This window comes from Pseudorasbora parva, chromosome 22, assembly GCF_024679245.1.
Source record: "Pseudorasbora parva isolate DD20220531a chromosome 22, ASM2467924v1, whole genome shotgun sequence".
NCBI lineage: Eukaryota > Metazoa > Chordata > Actinopteri > Cypriniformes > Gobionidae > Pseudorasbora > Pseudorasbora parva.
In genome coordinates this window covers 2,960,440-2,981,272 of record NC_090193.1, presented here as the reverse complement: position 1 = coordinate 2,981,272, position 20,833 = coordinate 2,960,440, and the positions used below count along the sequence as shown (strand labels likewise).

At 42.2% G+C, this 20,833-nt stretch overlaps 1 protein-coding gene across 2 annotated transcripts in view; it reads left to right on the top strand.

Moving 5' to 3' along the window:
• ankrd52b (ankyrin repeat domain 52b) overlaps window positions 1-20,833 on the top strand; it is a 60,127-nt gene extending 39,294 nt beyond the window's left edge. Inside the window, exons 20-28 of one of the 2 annotated variants that reach the window (XM_067431311.1) lie at window positions 1,806-1,923; window positions 8,910-9,129; window positions 10,273-10,360; window positions 10,433-10,516; window positions 12,638-12,783; window positions 17,275-17,357; window positions 17,435-17,517; window positions 17,605-17,696; window positions 19,959-20,833. In XM_067431311.1, the coding sequence (XP_067287412.1) occupies window positions 1,806-1,923; window positions 8,910-9,129; window positions 10,273-10,360; window positions 10,433-10,516; window positions 12,638-12,783; window positions 17,275-17,357; window positions 17,435-17,517; window positions 17,605-17,696; window positions 19,959-20,131 (1,087 nt within the window). In that variant the 3' untranslated portion in view covers window positions 20,132-20,833. Of the gene's footprint in view, window positions 1-1,805; window positions 1,924-8,909; window positions 9,130-10,272; window positions 10,361-10,432; window positions 10,517-12,637; window positions 12,784-17,274; window positions 17,358-17,434; window positions 17,518-17,604; window positions 17,697-19,958 lie in introns of those variants that run through there. The other variant, XM_067431312.1, reaches the window with a different exon arrangement.

Genomic DNA, 20,833 nt, shown 5'->3' with positions numbered 1-20,833 from the left:
CACTCCTTAAAGGTGTAGTGTGTAGATTTCAGCGGCATCTAGTGGTGAGGTTGTGAAATGCAGCCGCTCACCCCTCCCTTTCGGAGCACATAGAGAAGCTACGGTGGCTGACACAGGACAAAGATGTGTTCGTCTGAGACAGCAGAGAATGACTAGCCCTCTGGAGAGAAGTTTGCCCCTTTAGGGCTACCGTAGAAACATGACGACCCAAAATGACAACTTCACTGTAAGCGACCTGCTGTGTGTGTTGATAGAAACGGCTCATTCTAAGGTAATACAATTATGTAAGTTCTTTATACACCCCTGAAAACATAGTTATGAATATTATATTGCATTTATGTCAATAGATCCTTATAAATAATACACACTGCACCTTTTATATATGAAAAAATTCTTTAATATATGAAAATTTCTTCAAACTGTGACTGAATTACACAGAAAACAAGAGGTGCTTTTATGATTACTGGAGCAGTCGGTCAGTTCAGTGTGAGATTACAGAAGATCAACGGCACATTTAATAAGAGCAGAATATTTACATTTTCCATATAAAATGAGGTTTTTGCTCATTACTGTTGTTAATAGAAGTTCATTTTATCTGCATATCAATTCAAGCGCAGAGCTTCACTGTTAAATTTCCAATAAACAAACATGTGATATTATTAGTAACTGCACTTATTAACAAATCAACTCAACACAAAAGTAGTTTTATTATTAAATTAAAGGGTTAGTTCACCAAAAATAATTTCATTAATTACTCTCCCTCATGTCGTTGGACACCCGTAAGACCTTCGTTCATCTTCAGAACACAAATGAAGATATTTTAGTGTAAAGCTGAGAAAGGCTTCAGAAAGGCCTCCATTGGCATTCAGTCCATTCCCACTCACAAGACCCATAAAGGCACTAAACACATCGATACAAAGCCCATCTCACTACAGCGGCTGTACAATCATTTTACAATGCGGCGAAAATAGTTACTGTGCGCACAAAAATCAAAATAACGACTTTATCCACCAAGTTATTGATGTGAACTTGATGCATGCGTGAGAATATGATCCGCCGTTCATGACCAGAAGAGGAGGAGACCGCTATCGTGTGAGTTCACGGAAGACCGCTATCGTGTGAGTTCACGGAAGACAATAACTTGGCGGATAAAGTCATTATTTCGATTTTTTTGCGCACAAAAACTATTCTCGTCGCTTTTGTAAAATGATTGTCCAGCCGCTGCAGTGAGATGGGGTTTGTATCGATGTGTTTAGTGCCTTTATGGGTCTTGTGAGTGGGAATGGACTGAATGCCAATGGAGGCCTTTCTGAAGCCTTTCTCAGCTTTACACTAAAATATCTTCATTTGTGTTCTGAAGATGAACGAAGGTGTTACGGGTGTCCAACGACATAAGGGCGAGTAATTCATGAGAGAATTTTCATTTTTGGGTGAACTAACCCTTTAACTTTGAAACATTTTCCTCCAGGTCTACCAAATCAGGTGCTGGCGCCTCCATCTGTAGAACAGTATAACTACAAATGTTTATTAAATGCAAGAACTTTAAATGTAATTACAATGCACCAGCGTGTACGAAAAAAGTAAATTGTGTCAAATGGTTGTTAACCAAAATACAATTACAGTGTTGTAAATACTACATTGCACATTCAAGCTCATTCTCCTATATGATGACAACGTTCAATAATATGCTTGATCAGAAAGTGGTGGGAATTTAGCCATATTAATAGGTTATATTATTCCCCCTATCTTTCTCTCTCTGTTTCCTTTTTTGCATTGTTTAAAGTGTTGCTGTCTGGTATCTGTAGGACTCCACTGATGTTGGCTACACTGGGCGGTCACATTGACTGTGTCCACATGCTGCTTGAGAGAGGAAGTAAACCAGACACTGGAGACAGAAGAAGCCGCACTGCGTTACATCGCGCAGTAAGTTTACGTACTGTATGTATGCTATGCATGTGTTTGGTTTGTGTTTCTGAATATTTACACATTATTGTGGTTGAATTTGGCAATATCATGTCTTGAACTTGTTCTAGTAGAGCCCTAAAAAAATCATGTTTGAATGTTCAAAAAAACCCTTATTTATTTGACATTGTTGCATCTCTTCTCTTCCCAGTCTGTCACTAGTGCTCTGGGGTGCGTTTCTTGTTAAAGGTGCACTATGCAGTATTTTTGCAGTAAAATATTCCAAAACCACTAGGCCAGTGTTATATATTTTGTTCAGTTGAGTACCTACAATATCCCAAATGTTTCCAACTATTTGTAAATTGTGAGAAAATTGCTTTTTTAACTAGGTGTCAGCACAGCGTCTGAGGGAGTCGCTTTTCTCTTAGCAGTGTGAACATGTCACAGCAGCGCCGAGCGAACGCACAGAGTAACGTCATAACATCATTTTAAACACACTTAAATGTATCTAATATGATAAACAGAGCTGCTTTACCTTATAATCATGACTGGGAAAGCGGAAGTGCGGCCGCCCGGCGACTGTGACCCGTCCTGTCATAATAAAAGTCCCGGTGCTCGCGAGGCGTGTGTTTGTATAACAATCGCTCCAGCGGCCGTGCTCAGGTCCAGAACACTCGGTCCTGCTCTGCTTTAGACTACAGTAACGTTAATAACCGCATGCATGAACGTGATTTCTGCCCGAGTCCTATTTTCCACCGGCTGTGAGGTGAAGACCACATGTCCCAAGATGCTGCGCTCACACTTGGCGTCATCAAACTATGCCTTTTTTAAGAATAGGCGCCCTCCAGTGGACGGAAAGTTGCAAAGTGCACCTTTAAAAACTGACATAACTCGCTGCTTAACTACCCTATTACGATGCATTGAAGAAATCAACTAGCTGGTCCCAAAACCTTGTTGATGTTAACCAGGTTCAGGGCTCTAGACGGTGGCCAAATGATTGCATATTGCGACCTTTTTTCCTGCTGGTGCGACTACATTTTCTTAGACGTCATACTGGTGCGACCGTCACCAACTGATAAGAGCTGCCGTTTCTGTTACATATGAGAAAAGAGCTCGTTTTATAATCACTGGAGCTGTCAGTCAGTTCAGTGTGACTACAGATGAACAATGTGACATTTAATAAGAGCAGAATATTTACATTTTCCATTTAAAATTAGGTTTTTGCTCATTACTGTTATTAATAGAAGTTCATTTTATCCACCTCTGATTATTCGGGGGGGATTTGTCCCCTCAATGTCTATGGTGGTGAAGGCCCTGGTCTTTACACAGCCCTGCAAACCAGTCCTTGCAACTAACTAATCCTACGAGATACCCTTTCCATTTTAACAGCCCTTCTATGTTCCACATTTGGCATCATATAGTGTGGGTTGAAATCATTTCCGAACTTAGCTTACTGGGACACTCGGGCTTAAACGTGGTGAAGTTGCCAGCAGATCTCAGCTCTGTAGTGCGGACGGTTCAACACATGTGGCCTAATTATAGGAGTCAAAGGAATGAAGGGGGAAAACACTGGCTCCCTTTACACCTGTGTTTTCTGTGATCGGATTTACCATCCAGTCTCACTTGAGATACACACAGAAGTGCCAGGTAAATGCGCTGTGAACAGATCACTTAAAGCCCATTCAGAGCATAGACTGTAAAAAAATATGGACGTCACCCATAGGATTCCTTAGAGCCGTTCTGAAGCGTAAAGTAGAGACGAGCTTTACTCTCGGATAACAGAAGATGGGCAAAGAGGTGGGATGTGGGCGGAGCTTAGGTGACGCAATGACTAACAGACAGCAGACAAACGGCAATCCACCTGTCACTTAAAGGCACAATATGTAATGTTTCAGCATTAAAAAATATATAACATAGATATAGTGATCTTTTATATTTTTAAAGTTGTGTGTTTACATTATCCCGACAGTTCCAATTAACTTCTAAATCCAGAGAAATTAATATTTTAATTCGAAGACACGGACCGTGTCTTTATTTCCGTTATGTCGCCCGTCTTTGACGTCATATCCACGTTTGCGTCTTGCTTCCTGCGGAACTCGGCGGAACGGCCAAACTCAAAGAGGAACACTGACAGACAGTATAAGGGGAACACCCGTATAAAAAAGTCTGTATGATAATGGATCATGACTACTCTTTGCCTGTACGTTTTGCCAGCTCAACAAAGCGCAAACGTACGGGTGAAAAAAAATGACCCGAGAAGATTTTGGGACAGTAGAAGAAGCAAGAGATGTGTAAACCTTGGAGAAGCCTTTGAAAGATGGCGAAATCTTCGTGACAAGCTCGGACTGCAGAGAGATGCAAACATACAGCATGTTATAATCATAACATGCTGTATGTTTGCATATTGCATAGCGATCTTGACCACATTGAGACGCGTTTAGCTGAATACGTAATGTTATACATTTTGTATTGTATCGGCTTTTCAAACAGGCGGATTCTGTGTTTTTGGAGACTGAAACTGAGACTTTTTAAAACTGATTCAAAAGTATATTTATATCCGTATATTTGGTGACACGATGATGTCATGTGTAAAACGCAGATGGACTAGCTATTATTGGTTTTATATGTAGCTGGAGAAAGTAACGTTAGCTTCATAAGGTAATATGCCACTATCTTGGTCAATTAATATGGTGACCGTCACTTTTATCATATGTTAATACTAGCTACATATAATATCGATTTAATAATGATCTACTTATTCATATATCTCTGAGTTCCAAAATAACTGTTTATTAGAATGATTGATGAACGTGGGGAGCGACACAGCGCGTGTTCCAATGAACAACGTATTGCTGGTGCTGGTTCTCTCATTTACTGTTTTATGTTGGTAATGATAAACTAAATTGAAATGTATTTCCTTATTGAACAGTTGATATACAGAATGTTCGACAATCGCGGATGCCATGTCAACATATCTATAATTTGAGTAACTCAAGTTATGATGCGCGGTTAATATGTCAACATAGCCTACCAACTTATAGGTGTGTTGGCATAGCGACCGCCCGCACAACATTCTGTCTCACACATTAGCTAACGTTACTGATAAGTTTAGTTAAGTAACGGTAGCTCGCTGCTATTTCATTAGATTGACATTACATAAAGTGAAAAGCCGTAACTAAACTTAACAATAATAGAGATGTAATATAACAATTACCTTGTCAGTGAACATGTTTTCTGCTGGAGATGCCAGATTCGCTGGTTGACAGTGGCAATAATGACAACAACTCCCATGAGCCCACGCACTTTCCCGACGTCATCAAAGTACGTATGTTGTTATTATTTTGAATGAGTGACCCCTAGTGGCCAAAAGTTGCATACTGCACGTTTAAAGTGGCCACGCACTTAATTTGCATAAACTTTAAGGCTTTATATAATATAAACAAATGAGTTATAAAAAAATTCACCCCCCTCAGAGTTGTCATGAAGGGCAAAATCAACCGTATAGACCAAAACCACAATTTGTACCAGGCTGTAAACATGTTTTATTCTGCTGTAAAGTTGGGCATTTTAACATTTTCCCTTCTGGAGCCCGTCCCTAGTGGCCAGTCGATGAACTGCGGTTTAAGTCACTTCCGTATTGACTTCAACAGAAACTGCGGGAGGTGACGCTTGGTTCAGAGGTGGTCTGGGGTGGATTTTGGGCACATTTAATGAAGGGATATTTGCAACGTCTTTTCGTTATACAGATTTAGATGTGAATGTAATATGTAATGAGGTTTTATTCTGCTCTTGAAGGAGAACAGACAACCCCGTCCACACTCCCGCAGTGTGAAATTTGTGAAATTTTATTCATCGAAAGCCCCTTGAGATGCAAAATCTCATTTTCAAGGGGGACCAAGAACATACAACAGATACAGTACACTCAATACAATACAAAACAAACTAAACTTTACAAGACAAATCTGCTCAAAAATCCCCCTTACCCTCCCAGAACCATTTCAGAGTCTGCAGGGTATACAGATGTTTACAAAGACAGCGGTTTCAGGAACCATAACGGTTACAAAAACTGACAATCAGCTTTCAAAACAAGATATTTCAAAACAAGACTTAACATAATGACGGCTGAGTTGCGTTTGCGTGCTTCTAGTAAACACAGAAACTGGCGAACGGCGGTCTTTCGAATCAGCTTTGACTGCGACTCTGGAAGACTGGGAGTTAAGCTTTTCTCTGAGAAAAGAACAAAGAACGGCACTGAAGTCATTCTTAAAGGGTTACTTCAGCCATTAGCATATGGTTTTGTATCAGTAGAAACCCTGGAGTATATTCAAATTATTGTGCTTTCCCCCCTCATATCTCCCTGAGACGAGAGATTTATGCATTTTATTTCTGGAAACATTCCTCCTATGATGCAAATTGATGATTTTTGCATCATTGGAGGAATGTTTGGCCAAAGGCTAAAGACTACAACCAGCAGAGGGAGCCATTTCCTCATGTTTTGAACCCGCGCATGAGGATGGAGATCACACTCACAGCTCAGCTCAGCTCAGGCACTCATTTAAACGGAGCTATGCTGAGCAATGGAAGTCTTTTAACTTCTCAAATTAATTTCTATGAAAGTTAAGCTTGTAAAGGCATGAACTGAAACGCGCCAGACTGAACTGGCGTTGTGAATGTATGCCGCGAGTGTAGTCGTGATTACCTCAGCTCTCATCACGAGAGCTCATCAGCTCATTTATCTCACTCCTGCAGTCAGTGCTCAGTGCTGTGAGACTCGCGCGGCGACTCACTCATTATATTGAACACACACGTTCAGTTTTTAATTGTAGCGTCTTCTCTAACTCAGTCACTGTAATCAAGTTGGTGGCTTTGGTAATGGCCTCACAGGGCAGCGAAGCATTCTGGGAATTGTAGTCTTTCATCCCCATGAGACAAAAATAAATGTTCTGTCTTTTCTCAGTCTAGAAGGCACCAAATTCAAAAATAATTTCACAATTCTACTGCATTGATGACCCAGTTTAAATACAGATTCATCTTCCCGGCGCTGAAGTAACCCTTTAAGAAGGGAAGATGTGTTCTGAGTTTAGCCGACCGGATACGGCGAATGTTTAATCTGTCAACGAGCTCTGTTTCACCTTCGTTGCTCTGGTTGGTGTAGCGCTATTCTATCGCGTGCAGAGGGAGTTTGAAAGACAACCGTTTATCCGCCCCTCGGATTGAGTCCTGTCTATGGTGAGTTTCCAGACCAAACATCTGGATGTGGGTCTGGCTTGTCAGGCTATCAAGTGACAGTATGGAGAGAAAAACCTTGAGAGAAACCAGGCTCAGTCGGGGAACCAGTTCTTCTCTGGCCAATGAGCGAACAGTGAGAGATTGGATCCGAACTTTCAGAATATTTGTCCAGTTCCATCTGATTGGAGATCGGAGTCATCATCCGGAGATGGGCTTGTTTGAGGATCACTGCCACTGGATGACGTGTTGATGAGGCTTCACAGAGGAGAGTCTAGTTGGCAATCTCTGCTGACACTTCGAGGATTCGTTGTGGTAGTGTCTAATCGCGGGTCAGACTACAGTAAACCTCGGGGTAAACAGGGAGACTAACATTAGTGTAGATGCCATTCTTCTTATGATGTAAAAAGTACATCAGGTGAAAGAATTCAAAATAATCAAAGATATTTGATATCTGAAATTGAACAAAGACATTTGTTTTACTGTTTTCCACCCCCCTCTCTCTTATCAGTGGGGCCGTTTGGGATTCCTGAAGACACAGAGATGTTGAGGGCCTCTAGGCCAAATGTGTGCCACACCTGTAGTACAGTGGGGGAAGTTTGGTCTGATTGGTCAGTTTGATTGGTCAGAGAGATCACTCTTTCGCTCTCTCTCTCATGTAACATTCTGGGTACGATTAATGGTATAAGTTTTCTCATCTCATTCATCTATTTTGTAACTATTTTAAGTGTAACCATAACCAGATTTTGTCATTAAATTCTTTCAATCATAAATGATTTGCTAACTAGTTTTGATTTGGTATTGACTTTGAAGTGTTACCTATTGCAATACAATATAGTCACATTAAAGCAACGCTCTCCCACATATTTTGCTATTGTAACTGCGCTTATTTCCGTCGTTGGTATAAGTTGCAGTGGGTGGTTATAGACGAGAAATGTACAGTTTTCTACCATCACGCTGATAACGTTTCTTTAGTCGTTCAGCAACCCTGCAGTCAGAACCACTGTAGGCGATCCACACTTAAGGTGTTATGGGAAGTGTTCCCGTTCCGGCTGACCCTAAAACAATAATTTAACTGATTTAAATAATATAAATTAATACATTTTTATGTAAATGCCATAGTTAAGAGATGTGTTTTTAGTGTAGATTTAAACAGACAGTGTTTTTGCTTTCTTAACAGTGCTAGAAAGTCTGTTCCAGAGTTTAGGTGCTAAATAGGAAAAGGATCGACCGCCTGCAGTGGATTTTGATAGTCTTTCTTGTATCAAATTTTGCTGCTGCTAAGGGTGTATAGGCTTTCCCCAGTGGATATTATTCAATGAATTTAAATTTGTTTTTTAATATTTCTAATTGAATAAGGGGCATTCAGATTTTCACATCAGTCATGTTTTGGGGATGTCAGCATTGGTTTTGTTTTGGGGTTATCGCTGCTCTCCCTTCTCTTATCCATACTAGGCTGCGCAGGGAGTTCTTGCCCAGAAGGAACCATACCGGCAATCCAAACTATATGCTAATAGTCAATCAATCTTATTTGACGATAGTGGTCCTGACAGAAGTGTTTTGCATTACAATATGAACACAATAAGTACATTGTAATTATTTTCTGATGTAAGAACATATTAGTTATGGCCACCTATTATAAAGTGGGACCTTTTGAACTTTCAAAAAACCTATTTTTATAGTGTAGTACAAAATGAAGCTAAGAATAACAAGAGCTCTTGAAAATGATAATGCAATGCTAGTAAAGCAAATTTAATTTCAGTGTCTTCTGTGTATTTCAGGCAGTAGTTGGTAATGAAGAGTGTGTCTCAGCTCTGCTGGTGCATGGAGCCTTTGCTCTGTGCCGGGACGTTCATGGCAGAATCCCTTTGCACTTGGCTTCCTCTTGTGGTCATGCAGGGCTATTGCGGCCCTTACTTGATGCAGCGTCACTTTCAGACCCCCTTGACTCTCTGCTAGACTACAGTGCCTACACACCTACTCACTGGGCTGCTTACCATGGTAAGATCCCATTCTACTACCTTTAATAAATGCTAGACTAGTGGAGAAACATCAGTTGATACTTATATCAATGGATGACATATCTTTCATTTGCTACATAAAATTAAAGTTGGCTTGAAATGTATCATACACCCGACGCTATGCACCGCCAGGCGTTTTTTGGCTAGTCTCAGCCCAACGCAGTCCATTTTCACTTCAAATCATTTTCACGTCCAGCAGTGTTAGTTGTTTAAATATAAAATGCACTGGCTGGCACCATTAGTGTGAAAACCAGGAGTGTTTAGGAGCATTGTTGGCACGTTGCTATTGTGAGGAACTGAAAACGACCAACACAAACCTGCTCTGAAGTCAGTAGTGCAGTATTTTTTGTGTTATTTTAAAGGGTGTGTTAGAAGCCTATAGACAGTGCACAACACACACACACTCTCTGATTATTACACACGCAGGGACGCACAGCAGCACACACGTTTAAATATTAAAAATAAAAGGATTCCTCTCTGGAGAAGCGTTCAGTCTTTCCGCTGGCATGTGAATTGTGAATCCTGCATGGTGCGAGCACAACTGGCTTTTAAAGGGAAAGAGAGATGAGACTGTGATTGGTTTATTGCACGCTACGCCCAAAACACACCCAACACTCCTTAAGAGAAGAGGGAGAGCCCTTTTGGACCATGCTCCTGGTGTGTCGGCCGTTTTCGTCATTAAACTAGCAGAAGTGGATTCGGACATGCCCTAAATTCACCTGCACTATGAGCTTCATACAATACGTTCAGATCGGTAAAATAGGGCCCAAGAGATGTCGCCGCAAGAGGGAGGGGGAAGTCATTCTGATTCAAGATTATGAAGCACATCCCAAATTGCAACGTAGTGTCGGCCAAGATTTGGCCCAAATCTGGAACGCGTTTAATCCACATGTACCAGATATGGGCCGGATCTGGGCTGACACCATGTTGGTGTCTGGGATGAATTTTTTTTTTTTTTTTTTAAGATGTGCACAGATAAATCATCAAAATGGACAATTAAGAATTGTCCATTTTGATTCCATAATGACTTTAAGGAAACATACTGTATTCTGGTGCTTTTAACTGTCAAAATAACTTTGGTCATGACACAAATCATGTCAAGGTTTTTTTCTTTTCTTTTAAGGGCACAATGACTGTCTTGAAGTCTTACTTGAATATAGACCATCAAGCTTCCAGGAAGGAAATACCTTTACACCTCTGCACTGTGCACTGTGAGTGAACTGTCCATCTTCATAATGTTTCTGTACAAACACACATTTTTCATGACAAGAACATTTCCACAGAATTACTGGTCACGATGGTGCTGCTCAACTGCTTGTTGAAACTATAGGAACAAAGATCATGGACTTCAGAGATGCAAAAGGAAGGTGTGTATGTCTGTTGTCCACTTAACAAAAATTTCCCCAATATAATTCAAGAGCAAAACATAGAAACTTGAATGGTTTACAGTAGGTCACCCATCACTTTGGATAAATAAGAGGGTCTTTTTTTAAAAGCTAATATCAAAAAGCCACTGATATTTCAGAAAGAGTATTATTATTATTATCCAATTCGTTTTATAGAGAGTATGCCAGTGACGTCACCATCAGGCGGAGCGACTGCGGTTATGCCCACTGAGTGGCAAAAAGACAGAGAGGCAGCATCGACACACACAAACGCATCTAAAATGGGAAAGTGCTTTGAGATTGACTGTGCGAAGGCATATTTAGAGGTATATTTTTACAGACTACCGTAAGCTGCAGAAAAGATAAGCAAATGGATCGCTGCAATTCACAGAAACAACTGAACTCTGCAGTTATCATTTTGTGTCAGTATGTTGAATTTCGCCTTATGGTGTGTTCACACGGGGCATAGGCGTTAACGCTTGACGGAGGGCGTGGCTGAAGCTTGGTGCTGACATGATCGTCATCGTGACAACAGCCAATCACATTAAAACTTACTTGCCGCTTGGACGACAACACAACACAAAAAAAACGGCTTTTTTGACAGCTAGTCTGTGAGACGAAATGGATGCCGATTTTTTTTTTTTGTATGTGCGAATGCGATTGCCCCTGTAGTTGTTGTCAGTGCACTGCACAGGTGCTCGAAGCTGTTCAGAGCCCGACAGCAGGAAGAATATCACGTACTCGTCCGGGAGCTGCGTCTGGATGGTTCACGGAGCAGTAATGAAAGCAATTGGCCAGCGCCTGCTCAAGGATATTTGCATACGGCGATCTGATTGGATGACGCCTGCGCTGGCGCTTGAAAAGTTGAGAAATCTTCTGCCGCTTGCAACGCGATTGAAGCGACGCGACGGAACCCACAATTCAGTTCGGCAACGGATGATGTCACCCATTCAAAGTAAATGGGAAGTGTTAATTTCTACGTCCCGTGTGAATGCGGCGTAATACACTATATTGCCAAAAGTTTTGGGATGCCTGCCTTTACCTGCACATGAGCTTTAATGCCATCCCATTGTTAATCCATAGGGTTTAATATGGAGTCAGCCCACCCTTTGCAGCTTTAACAGCTCCAGCTCTTCTGGGAAGGCTTTCCTCAAGGTTTAGGAGTGTGTTTATGGGGATTTCTGACCATTCTTCTAGAAGCTCATTTGTGAGGTCAGGCACTGATGTTGGACGAGAAGGCCTGGCTCTCAGTCTCCGCTCTAATTCATCCCAAAGCTGTTCTATCGGGTTGAGCTCAGGACTCTGTGCAGGCCAGTCAAGTTCCTCCACACCAAACTCCTCATCCATGTCTTTATGGACCAACGCTTTGTGCACTGGAGCGCAGTCATGCTGGGACAGGAAGGGGCCGTTCCCAAACTGTCCCACAAAGTTGGGAGCATGAAATTGTCCAAAATGTCTTGGTATGCTGAAGCATTAAGAGTTCCTTTCACTGGAACTAAGGGGCCAAGCCTAAACCCTAAAAAAAACAACCCCACGTCATAACCCCCCCTCCACCAAACTTTACACTTGACACAATGCAGTCAGGCAGGTCCAGTCAGTCTCACTTCCTGCTGAATCTATGTATGTTTGTAACAGATTTGCATACTGCTAGCTTACAGTCTTTATTGGCTGTTGTGAACAGCATCTCTTTGCCCCGTCCTCACACACTGTAGTTGTATCTGACACTGGAAGAGTTTGGTTGGTGTTATTCATGTGGAGAAGACGCTGTTTTCTGCTGCCAAAGCAAATCCACTTTGATGAGATCGATACGGTCAAACCCATGCCATCGGTACTGTTCCTATCACTGTTTGTCAAGAGCCGAGATTCAGATATGATAATGACAGCTCGGTTTCTCACATGGTCAACCAATCACAACAAATTTGGCCATCTGACCAATCAGAGCACAGCAGACTTGCGGAAAGGCAGGGTTTAGAGAGACTGAATCTAAATCAAACTGTTTCAGACACTGAGAGAAAAGAGCTGATGCTGCAGTAGATATTATGATAAAATGTGTGTAATTTTATAATGGGGCACTTAAAGATTTTCAGTGTGTTTTGTCTACAGGACTCCACTACATGCATCCGCATATGCAGGAAATATGGCAGCACTGCAGTTGGCGTTGACCTGCGGTTCAGATGTAAACTCAGTCGATTACACGGGACGCTCTGCATTAATGGTTGCTGCTGAAAATGGCCATACTTCTGCTGTCGGTTTGTATTGTTTTTATTATCTAGTAGCCTGACGTCGTCATACTCAGCTCTAGTCATAAAATGAGTCTGATGCTCCATTGGGCTGTGATTATGGGGCGTGTTTCAACCCAACCAGGAAAGACCTCGATTGGACAGACCTACAACCAGTCAGAGCAACGAAGTGACGCATAACGTTAGTTGTCAAATGTCAAGTCTGTGTTTTTTTCCACGGGTTGTTTTCCATGTCCGCGGGTTGAAGCGACCTCAATTATGGGATATATAGACCCAGGAATGCGAATTTTAGCAGCAACCTTGCCAAAATAACACACATTTTACCCCCAAAAAGTAGTTTGCGGGATTTGTTGTAAAAACTTGGCAACCCTGTCTGCACACGCGCTGGAATAAGTAACGTTACAAGAAGAAGATGAGTGTAAACGATCTTTGCCGGTGTTGTAAATAAAAGAATTTAAGGATAAACTGAGTACTTACCAACATGATCATCATTTCAGAGAGAAATAGTGAAGGTGAATGCAGATACAAACAAGCTCTCCGTTTAGGATTAGAACAAATTCAATCCAAGCGCCTTTGATGACGTGATGATTACGTTACTGTTGATCATCTGTCCATCATCGGCTAAAGCCCGCCCTGATGATCTCATTGGTCAGTTTCTGTTGATCATCTGTCCATCATCGGCTAAAGCCCGCCCTGATGATCTCATTGGTCAGTTTCTGTTGATCATCTGTCCATCATCGTCTAAAGCCCGCCCTGATGATCTCATTGGTCAGTTTCTGTTGATCATCTGTCCATCATCGGCTAAAGCCCGCCCTGATGATCTCATTGGTCAGTTTCTGTTGATCATCTGTCCATCATCGTCTAAAGCCCGCCCTGATGATCTCATTGGTCAGTTTCTGTTGATCATCTGTCCATCATCGGCTAAAGCCTGCCCTGATGATCTCATTGGTCAGTTTCTGTTGATCATCTGTCCATCATCGTCTAAAGCCCGCCCTGATGATCTCATTGGTCAGTTTCTGTTGATCATCTGTCCATCATCGGCTAAAGCCTGCCCTGATGATCTCATTGGTCAGTTTCTGTTGATCATCTGTCCATCATCGGCTAAAGCCCGCCCTGATGATCTCATTGGTCAGTTTCTGTTGATCATCTGTCCATCATCGTCTAAAGCCCGCCCTGATGATCTCATTGGTCAGTTTCTGTTGATCATCTGTCCATCATCGGCTAAAGCCTGCCCTGATGATCTCATTGGTCAGTTTCTGTTGATCATCTGTCCATCATCGTCTAAAGCCCGCCCTGATGATCTCATTGGTCAGTTTCTGTTGATCATCTGTCCATCATCGGCTAAAGCCCGCCCTGATGATCTCATTGGTCAGTTACTGTTGATCATCTGTCCATCATCGGCTAAAGCCCGCCCTGATGATCTCATTGGTCAGTTTCTGTTGATCATCTGTCCATCATCGGCTAAAGCCTGCCCTGATGATCTCATTGGTCAGTTTCTGTTGATCATCTGTCCATCATCGGCTAAAGCCTGCCCTGATGATCTCATTGGTCAGTTTCTGTTGATCATCTGTCCGTCATCGGCTAAAGCCCGCCCTGATGATCTCATTGGTCATTTTCTGTTGATCATCTGTCCGTCATCGGCTAAAGCCCGCCCTGATGATTTCATTGGTCCGTTTCTGTTGATCATCTGTCCATCATCGGCTAAAGCCTGCCCTGATGATCTCATTGGTCAGTTTCTGTTGATCATCTGTCCATCATCGGCTAAAGCCCGCCCTGATGATTTCATTGGTCGGTTTCTGTTGATCATCTGTCCATCATCGGCTAAAGCCCGCCCTGATTATCTCATTGGTCAGTTTCTGTTGATCATCTGTCCATCATCGGCTAAAGCCCGCCCTGATGATCTCATTGGTCAGTTTCTGTTGATCATCTGTCCATCATCGGCTAAAGCCCGCCCTGATGATCTCATTGGTCAGTTTCTGTTGATCATCTGTCCATCATCGGCTAAAGCCTGCCCTGATGATCTCATTGGTCAGTTTCTGTTGATCATCTGTCCATCATCGGCTAAAGCCCGCCCTGATGATCTCATTGGTCAGTTTCTGTTGATCATCTGTCCATCATCGGCTAAAGCCCGCCCTGATGATCTCATTGGTCAGTTACTGTTGATCATCTGTCCATCATCGGCTAAAGCCCGCCCTGATGATCTCATTGGTCAGTTTCTGTTGATCATCTGTCCATCATCGGCTAAAGCCCGCCCTGATGATTTCATTGGTCAGTTTCTGTTGATCATCTGTCCATCATCGGCTAAAGCCTGCCCTGATGATCTCATTGGTCAGTTTCTGTTGATCATCTGTCCATCATCGGCTAAACCCCGCCCTGATGATCTCATTGGTCAGTTTCTGTTGATCATCTGTCCATCATCGGCTAAAGCCCGCCCTGATGATCTCATTGGTCAGTTTCTGTTGATTATCTGTCCATCATCGGCTAAAGCCCGCCCTGATGATCTCATTGGTCAGTTTCTGTTGATCATCTATCCGTCATCGGCTAAAGCCTGCCCTGATGATCTCATTGGTCAGTTTCTGTTGATCATCTGTCCATCATCGGCTAAAGCCTGCCCTGATGATCTCATTGGTCAGTTTCTGTTGATCATCTGTCCATCATCGGCTAAAGCCCGCCCTGATGATTTCATTGGTCATTTTCTGTTGATCATCTGTCCGTCATCGGCTAAAGCCCGCCCTGATGATCTCATTGGTCAGTTTCTGTTGATCATCTGTCCGTCATCGGCTAAAGCCCGCCCTGATGATCTCATTGGTCAGGTTCTGTTGATCATCTGTCCATCATCGGCTAAAGCCCGCCCTGATGATTTCATTGGTCGGTTTCTGTTGATCATCTGTCTATCATCGGCTAAAGCCCGCCCTGATGATCTCATTGGTCAGTTTCTGTTGATCATCTGTCCATCATCGGCTAAAGCCCGCCCTGATGATCTCATTGGTCAGTTTCTGTTGATCATCTGTCCATCATCGGCTAAAGCCCGCCCTGATGATCTCATTGGTCAGTTTCTGTTGATCATCTGTCCATCATCGGCTAAAGCCTGCCCTGATGATCTCATTGGTCAGTTTCTGTTGATCATCTGTCCATCATCGTCTAAAGCCCGCCCTGATGATCTCATTGGTCAGTTTCTGTTGATCATCTGTCCATCATCGGCAAAAGCCCGCCCTGATGATTTCATTGGTCAGTTTCTGTTGATCATCTGTCCGTCATCGGCTAAAGCCCGCCCTGATGATTTCATTGGTCAGTTTCTGTTGATCATCTGTCCGTCATCGGCTAAAGCCCGCCCTGATGATCTCATTGGTCAGTTTCTGTTGATCATCTGTCCGTCATCGGCTAAAGCCCGCCCTGATGATCTCATTGGTCAGTTTCTGTTGATCATCTGTCCGTCATCGGCTAAAGCCCGCCCTGATGATCTCATTGGTCAGTTTCTGTTGATCATCTGTCCGTCATCGGCTAAAGCCCGCCCTGATGATCTCATTGGTCAGTTTCTGTTAATCATCTGTCCGTCATCGGCTAAAGCCCGCCCTGATGATCTCATTGGTCAGTTTCTGTTGATCATCTGTCCATCATCGGCTAAACCCCGCCCTGATGATTTCATTGGTCAGTTTCTGTTGATCGTCTGTCCGTCATCGGCTAAAGCCCGCCCTGATGATTTCATTGGTCAGTTTCTGTTGATCATCTGTCCTTCATCGGCTAAAGCCCGCCCTGATGATCTCATTGGTCAGTTTCTGTTGATCATCTGTCCATCATCGGCTAAACCCCGCCCTGATGATTTCATTGGTCAGTTTCTGTTGATCATCTGTCCATCATCGGCTGAAGCCCGCCCTGATGATCTCATTGGTCAGTTTCTGTTGATCATCTGTCCATCATCGGCTAAACCCCGCCCTGATGATCTCATTGGTCAGGTTCTGTTGATCATCTGTCCATCATCGGCTGAAGCCCGCCCTGATGATCTCATTGGTCAGTTTCTGTTGATCATCTGTCCATCATCGGCTAAAGCCCGCCCTGATGATCTCATTGGTCAGTTTCTGTTGATCATCTGTCCATCATCGGCTAAAGCCCGCCCTGATGATCTCATTGGTCAGTTTCTGTTGATCATCTGTCCATCATCGGCTAAAGCCCGCCCTGATGATCTCATTGGTCAGTTTCTGTTGATCATCTGTCCATCATCGGCTAAAGCCCGCCCTGATGATTTCATTGGTCAGTTTCTGTTGATCATCTGTCCATCATCGGCTAAAGCCCGCCCTGATGATCTCATTGGTCAGTTTCTGTTCCGGCATCATTACTCCTCTATGGATCAAGTCCAGACCGAAGTGCCCGAGCTCAGATGTTGTGGGCGGGGCTAAGTTCGGCTGCCATCCAGGCTAATTGTCTAGTGTTTTGTATTAACTTGTGCTTTTTCCATTATCTGTAGTTGTCATATTGATCTGCTCTAACTTTACTTGGTTCTAGACATCTTGCTTCATCAGGCCAGAGCGGACCTCTCTCTGCTGGACATCAACAGGAACTCAGCACTTCACATGGCCTGTAGAAGAGTAATTATCCTATTGCACAACATGTTCTGTGTGGTGAGTTTCCATTATCAATGGTCCTCACGTGTTTAACTCAACAGGGTCATGAAATGTGTGCTCTTCTCATTCTGACTGAGATCGACGACCCCTCGCTCATCAACGCCACAAATAGTGCACTTCAAACGTGAGCATACCCATATGATAAGTGTGTGTGTGCGTTGATTATTTGGTTATTTTCACAATTGAAGTTTTTCTTTCTGCATACCATTAGGCCTCTGCATATTGCAGCACGAAATGGACTTGCCACCGTGGTTGAGGTTCTGCTTGCTCGAGGTGCAGCGGTTCTGGCTGTAGATGAAGACGGTGAGTTTCTCTATGGGCATCACGTTACCAAACTAGAGCCTACAGAATTAAATTAACTTATTGTATTGACTGATAGATTTTGTCAGGGTATTATATCTTTATGGGTTTAATTTTACTACATTTTTACTTTGCAAAAATGTACTAGTGTTAATAATGTTCTCAAACTTTGTACAAAAACAAACTCTCTGTTTTTTATGAAATGCTTTAGTTTCATAAAATGGACTGTTCCCCTAAAGGGTTAGTTCACCAAAAATGTAAATCCTGTCATTAATCCCTTTCCTTCATGCCGTTCCAAACCCGTGAGACCTTCGGTCATCTTCAGACACAAATGAAGATATTTCTGATGAAATCCGAGAGCTCTCTGACCCCTCCATAGACAGCTGTTTAATTCACACTTTCAAGGTTCAGAAAGGAAGTAAAGACATCATTACAATAGTCCATGTGACTCCAGTGGTTCAACCTTAATGTTATGAAGCGTAAACACACAAAAATAATGACTTTATTTAACAATTTCGTTCTTGTCTGTGTCAGTCTCCTACAGTAGTGCGTAGGAGACTGACACAGGCTAGACTGAAAATGTTGAATAAAATTCGTTTTTTTGTGTGTTTACGCTTCATAACATTAAGGTTGAACCGCTGGAGTCACATGGACTATTGTAATGATGTCTTTACTTCCTTTCTGAACCTTGAAAGTGTGAATTAAACAGCTGTCTATGGAGGGGTCAGAGAGCTCGGATATATCTTCATTTGTGTCTGAAGATGAACAAAGGCCTCACAGGTTTGGAACCACTTGAGGATGATTAAATGATGACAGAATTTTTATTTTTGGGTGAACTATCACTTTTAGAGAACATGTTTGCATAACATTTAGTTAGCTGGTGTTTGACATATTTTATTGAGCTTGTTGTTTGGAAAGCCATAGTTTCTGAGTTACAGAGCGACTGTAATGACGCACTTTATGAATCTTAAAGGGGTCATATAATGGTACATCCACTTCTACAAGCTGACTGAATGGAAATGTGTGTTGGCAGTGCCTGTACACAACTATCCTATAATGATAAAAATCCATCCAGTGCTTTTTTTTTTTTAAATCTCCTTATATGTTTTCTCCTGTCTCAAATCGAGCCGTTCGGCCGTGTGACGTCACACGACCCGACACCCCTCCCACGACTGTTGATTGACAAGCAGTTTCATCTCAGACCCGCCCTGCGCAAGCTCATCACAGTCTGCTATTGTGGATAAGCTGGAGCAGAATGGTGTCTAAGCGATTGTAGTGTTCTGATCTTGGGTGTAATAATGAACACAGCAGTCATTCTGATGTTCCTAAATCCAAACCGCTTAAGACGCAGTGGCTGAGTTATGTTTTCGTCAATGTTTTTATGTCTGCGCGAACCGTGAAGCATTTCTCACCAGTGAGTAGTTTGAAACGCGTACACGTTTCACGATGAATGCGGCTAAAGTGGGTAACGTTAAGTTACATTACAGCATGCTTTCTATGTATGACGTTCTCAATATAATTCATAATCGCACGTTTATAATGAACAACACCTTATGGATATTGTGTTATTACAAACTGTGTACGCCGGTTTAAAAAGTTAACGTGGACGTGGAAACTAACATAAGCTTAATTATGTAGATGATTTATAAATTACTGTCAAAAAATAAATCGTGTTGTAATAGTTATTCCCCTGCATTGATAACGTTAAGCATCACTGACAAGCCGACATTTACAGAAAAAACGTTTTTATTGGCATTAGCTGTAACATCAATCTGTCACTGAACTAATGTGAACATCAGTAAACACATAGCATTCATCGCTAACGTTACCCTGCCTGTTCATAAAGACAGATCAGTGACATTACGTTAACCACCCATTTAGAAACGTCCTGTTTAGTCTTAAATGTCGAATCTCGTTTGAGCTTTTGTCTTGTCCCATGTCAGACACCGGTTCATATTTAATCGCCTGCAGCCACAGATACTGCCGGTTCTTCTGAAACGTCCGTGATCCTGTCGGAATCCTATAAAACTTAAGCCCATTGGAGGAATAGCGATTAGTGCAACCGAAAACGCAACAGCCAGACATTTTGATGCTAGGAAGTTGCATCGAAGTTGCTAACACGTTAGAACCAGACACTGGTTAGAATCACATTATATGACCCCTTTAAAATGAAACAGTTTTTGAAGTGCATCAGGATAACTCATCCTTACATAATACTTGTGTTTGAAATGTTTTTGCACTCATTAATTGTGCCATGTTTTTTAGGTCATACTCCAGCATTGGCATGCGCTCCAAATAAAGATGTGGCAGACTGCTTGGCTCTCATCATTTCCACTATGAAGCCTTTTTCTGCGGGCATCAGTCTGATGAAGAACTGTGGCACCGCTGTATCCCATCAGCCCTTGTCCAATATACAGCTGATCACAGAGGAACCGTAGGGCTGAGTCGATATCAAACAATTTCTGCTACCGTTAACAAACTGCACCCCTCCATTATTTTGAAATCCTTTCTATCCAGACACAAGGTATTGGAATGTAGAGTCTATTAAGCAATACTGTACTACGCTATTGTTTTAGCATCATGCAGTTTATACAGTAACATATTCATTTGTAGTGCAATAAATCTTGAACAAGCGGCACCATTCCATTATATGCTGAATTCCTCCTTAATAACCTGCCACGGAAAGTCGCTTCTATTATTAGAGAACAATATCTGCACCTGTTTTAGCGTCATATAGTATACATGGGCATAATGTGTTCATTTGTGGTTGGATGTCTGAATACTATAAATATGAATACATTTACAGTGTCATCACTTTAATCTCAGCCTATTATTCAGATTTCCCAGCTTTCTTTGCACACTTGTGCATTTCTGAAGAGGCAACGTGTGAAAAATGAGAAATAACAATAGCTAGCCACCCTTCAAACTCCTGACATGCCCCTCAAAACATCATCACGTCAAAATAAAAGTCTCTCGTTCACAGAATATTAGGGTTTCGCATATTTGTCATCCTTTTTGACAGGCATAAATACTGTATTTCACAACACTTTTTGCACTTGCATTACCTTAACATTACATATATAAATAGAAAAAAAAAATCTGATTTGCTGCTTTCGTTTTAGACACTAACAGAATAAACT